The sequence below is a fragment of the Lactuca serriola genome, chromosome 3 (genome assembly GCF_051521515.1).
Source record: "Lactuca serriola cultivar US96UC23 chromosome 3, Lser_US96UC23_V15, whole genome shotgun sequence".
In the NCBI taxonomy this organism is placed as follows: domain Eukaryota; kingdom Viridiplantae; phylum Streptophyta; class Magnoliopsida; order Asterales; family Asteraceae; genus Lactuca; species Lactuca serriola.
The window spans coordinates 87,425,752-87,430,382 of record NC_136410.1 but is presented as its reverse complement, the minus strand read 5'-3'; the positions used below and the strand labels follow the sequence as shown (position 1 = coordinate 87,430,382).

General features: G+C 38.3%; 1 protein-coding gene across 1 annotated transcript; it reads left to right on the top strand.

Annotated features, from left to right (window-relative positions):
- Positions 1-435: 435 nt before the first annotated feature.
- Positions 436-4,146, top strand: LOC145092816 (1-deoxy-D-xylulose-5-phosphate synthase 2, chloroplastic-like). The gene is made up of 10 exons (XM_079030797.1): positions 436-637; positions 844-1,008; positions 1,110-1,274; positions 1,360-1,510; positions 1,594-1,865; positions 1,967-2,240; positions 2,346-2,653; positions 2,874-3,155; positions 3,370-3,654; positions 3,787-4,146. Exons 1-10 carry the CDS (start codon positions 548-550, stop codon positions 3,940-3,942), a joined length of 2,148 nt encoding a protein of 715 aa, XP_078886923.1. The 5' UTR covers positions 436-547; the 3' UTR covers positions 3,943-4,146.
- The last annotated feature ends 485 nt before the right edge of the window (positions 4,147-4,631 follow it).

Here is a 4,631-nt window from a genome sequence, read left to right as displayed (position 1 = left end):
GATAATGTCAAAAAAAATAATCATAAAGAGGCATTATACAAAATCTAAGTTGAGCATTAACTTTATATCCGTGCATAATGAGAATTTGTGCACTCCCACTTGATTTATACGGCATAAAACGATTCATAAATCTATGCTATATTGCGTCGATGACATCATAAAAACATATTGTTATAAGATTTTGGTAATTTAGTTACAAGTATTCTATTAATAGATTAACTTAATTCAGGATGATTAATGTATTTTTGGCATGTAAGCTTATAATCACATATACAATTTTTATATTGGGTTATCTTAATTTTAAATTTATTATAAAAATCATTAACTAATTGCCAAATCATATGTTGGTATCTTTGTAACCATACCAATAAAATATATGAAATTTTATGAAAGAGAGGTGATAGTAAGCATATTTTATGTTACATTCACATCTCCACCCAACCCACCTTGATTATAAATTTTGTCCCCTGTTTGAACTCTCCATGTAACTCCCTCCTCCTCCTCCTCCTCTTCTTCCTCTCTCTCTCTTTCTCTCTCTTGATCAGTCATGGCTGTTACAGGGTCTTTCATGAAACTACAACTCTCTTCATCCCCATGTCTAAAAGCTCCAAGGCTCTGCAAATCCTCAAGAAAACAGGTCATAACTCAAACGTCCTTTGATCATTTTCCTTTTCAATTCCATGCTTTTCAGGAATTATGCAAAACTGAAAGCTCCCTTTTGCTCGTGTTTATACCTTAAATGCTTGAATTTACCCAACAAAATATTGGGATCTAATGACGAATCTCGAATAACTGATTTCGGGTTGGATTTTGCTAAAAATGGAAATATGTTTGTTTTTACAGCTCCGGGTGAAAGCTTCAGCTACCAGCTCAGATGCTGAAGATGCGAAGATGACGATCACTAAAGACAAAAACCGGTGGAAGATCGATTTCTCCGGCGAAAAACCGACGACACCATTGCTGGACACCATCAATTTTCCGGCGCACATGAAAAACCTCTCAACACAGGTTTGATAACTGATAAGAAAACTATAGTTGTTCGTCACTTCTTTCCAGTCAGTTACTGCATCTCTAACTTGTACACTGCGCCTATTTCATTGTTTTTTCAGGATCTCGAACAGCTAGCGGCGGAGTTGAGAGTGGATATCGTATATTCAGTGGCAAAAACCGGTGGCCATTTAAGTTCAAGTTTAGGAGTAGTTGAATTGGCTGTAGCTTTACACCACGTTTTTAACACCCCAGATGACAGAATCATATGGGATGTAGGCCACCAGGTGAAGTTATTACTATTTCTTTTTCAAATTGGAGTTGATTTTTGAGTATTATTTGATCTTGACGTTTACCTTTCTGTAAAAACAGGCATACCCACATAAGATTCTTACAGGAAGAAGGTCGAAGATGAACACCATAAGAAAAACTTCTGGACTTGCAGGTTTTCCTAAAAGAGACGAGAGTGTTTATGATGCTTTTGGCGCCGGACATAGCTCCACCAGCATCTCCGCCGGCCTAGGTATGTCTAGATTCCCCAAAAAAAATTGAACTTTTTTTATTGGGGATAAATCATAAATGGTGAATTTGGAATCGATTCAATAGGTATGGCTGTTGGAAGAGATCTATTGGGGAAGAACAACAATGTGATCTCTGTAATTGGCGATGGCGCCATGACAGCTGGACAAGCATACGAAGCCATGAACAACGCAGGATTTCTCGATTCGAATCTGATCGTCGTGCTAAACGACAACAAACAAGTCTCTTTACCCACAGCCACATTAGATGGACCTGCAACACCTGTCGGAGCTCTTAGTAGCACTTTAGCTAAACTCCAAGCAAGTCCCAAATTCCGTAAGCTTCGTGAAGCTGCAAAGGTAATTAATTGACTAATCGATTAAATTTCGCCATTGATTGATCGATTGATTCTGCAATCTAGTAAGAATCCGTGAATCTAAATTTCTTGATACGTGAACAGAGTATCACGAAGCATATCGGACCTCAAGCCCATGAAGTTGCAGCGAAGGTGGATGAGTATGCGAGGGGTATGATTAGCGCTAGTGGGTCGACATTGTTTGAGGAGCTCGGATTATACTATATTGGCCCAGTTGATGGACACAATGTTGAAGATCTAGTCACCATTTTTAAAAAAGTCAAGTCAATGCCTGCACCTGGGCCTGTTCTTATTCATATCGTCACCGAGAAAGGCAAGGGTTACCCTCCCGCAGAAGCCGCCGCCGACAGAATGCACGGTAAACATTATCACATTATCTAAATATCACATTGTGGGTCAGCTCAGGGGTTGCTGGAATAATAACTTTTTTTACGGTATCTAAAAAGTTTTGTTCTGGTTTTAGGAGTGGTGAAGTTTGATGTGGAAACGGGAAAGCAATTTAAGACGAAATCCCCGACGCTTTCATATACGCAATATTTTGCGGAAGCGTTGATAAAAGAAGCTGAGGTGGACAATAAAGTGGTTGCGATACATGCAGCCATGGGAGGTGGGACCGGGCTCAATTATTTTCAAAAAAAGTTTCCGGATAGGTGTTTTGACGTGGGTATCGCGGAACAACATGCGGTTACTTTTGCAGCAGGGTTAGCAACCGAAGGTCTTAAGCCGTTTTGTGCTATCTATTCTTCGTTTTTACAACGGGGATATGATCAAGTGAGCACTTTATTCTCACTTTCATTAGACTGGACAGTGTGTCATCTGACATCATCTGTCCCATCTAAATGTCCCATCTTTTTAGATGGGACAGATGTAAAAGTTTGTGCAGTTTTGTCTAGTCCAGTCAGACTGACTTGTCAAGTCAGACCGACTTGTCATGTCAGATTGTCAAGTCAGAATCTGACTAATAACTAATAAATGGATGGAATAATGTTAGGTGGTGCATGATGTTGATCTTCAAAAGTTACCGGTACGATTTGCGATGGATAGAGCTGGATTAGTTGGGGCAGATGGGCCCACACATTGTGGAGCTTTTGATATTGCTTACATGGCATGTCTACCAAACATGGTGGTGATGGCTCCATCAGATGAAGCCGAGCTCATAAACATGGTTGCCACGGCTGCAGCCATTGATGACAGGCCAAGTTGCTTCAGATTCCCGAGAGGCAACGGTATTGGTGTACCACTTCCTCCTAACAACAAAGGAGTTCCCATTGAGGTACTTTGACTTTTTTCGGTCAAAAAAGATACTTTTCAACTTCAAAATTGATATAGAATCTTCAATCTTTTTGAGAAAAAGATTCATACCCTCATTGAAATTTATAACCAACGACAAAATCGAAACATTGGTGATGTTGGTTTTGCAAAAAATTGGTGTCGATTTGAATCTTGAAAATAGTTTATTTGACTTTGACTATTTGACATATGAACAGATTGGTAAGGGGAGAATACTATTGGAAGGAACTAGAGTTGCAATTTTGGGATATGGTTCGATAATCCAAGAATGTTTAGGTGCTGCTAGCTTGCTTCAAGATCATAAAGTGTCTGTAACAGTAGCAGATGCACGGTTTTGCAAACCGTTGGATGCAGATTTGATCAAAAGATTGGCCAATGAACATGAAATCTTGCTTACAGTAGAGGAAGGCTCAATTGGTGGATTTGGATCACATGTTGCTCATTTTCTGAGTTTGAATGGCATTTTAGATGGAAAACTCAAGGTAAACAACGTTTTTAGACATTGTTACATAGGCATCACTTTATCTATACATTTTTAGACATTGTTTAACACTTTATTTCGGGTGACACTTGATAAAAAAGGCTAACTTTGTTTATGGGATGTTAATTTGCAGCTAAGAGCAATGACTCTTCCTGATAGATACATTGATCATGGAGCACCACAAGATCAACTTGAAGAAGCTGGCCTTTCTTCAAAACACATATGTTCAACGGTTTTATCACTTGTGGGAAAGCCTAAAGAAGCATTTCAGTACAAGACAATCATGTAGACGAAGGCCAAGATCCAACTGTCTAATTGATTATACGAATATGTTTCAGGTGTTTAGAGTTGAAATCAGGAAACTGAGGGCTAGTAACAGTTTGTGCATATATATGTTGTTTTTCTCCTTCAAAAATGTAGTAATGTATTACATAATTTCACCACAATAGAGGATTGTGCAAGATCAATGAAAAGATTTTTAGTAAAGAAGAAAGATGGGAGGGGATTTTTCTATAGTTATTGTTGTTTTTGGGTTCTAAAAGGATGGCCGAAAGTTATATTATATTATGAATAGTGTGAATGATCCCAACTTGAAGCAATCAAGCTGACACAAAATCCAAATTATCATATGTTTGTAAACATGGGAACCTTTGTTGTAGCCTTATTGTGGCTATCCAATATCTTACTTTTACCTGTGTCCTGATATAACTTATGTCGTCCACCAAGTTTGCCTCTATATGCAAGATCCACAAGAACACCATACAAATGTGTTGAAATGTTTCATTTCTTCAAGGCATTCTCTTATAGTCTTCAACTTCGTCTGTTTTCAACGGAAAATTCCATCTCTTATAGTATGCAGACTAAGTAGGATGTTCTTTAGGTCATTTTGTCTAAACCAAAAGCCATTCCTAATCCGATGGATGGATGATTCATTTATGGAAAATAGTGAATAAACACCAAGAATATTGATCCTCTCAC

Coding starts and splice junctions, on each gene's coding strand:
- LOC145092816 (XM_079030797.1), top strand. CDS start 548: ATGGCTGTTACAGGGTCTTTCATGAAACTACAACTCTCTTCATCCCCA. Junction 1,866..1,966: donor AGCTTCGTGAAGCTGCAAAG/GTAATTAATTGA, acceptor ATACGTGAACAG/AGTATCACGAAGCATATCGG. Junction 2,654..2,873: donor TACAACGGGGATATGATCAA/GTGAGCACTTTA, acceptor GAATAATGTTAG/GTGGTGCATGATGTTGATCT.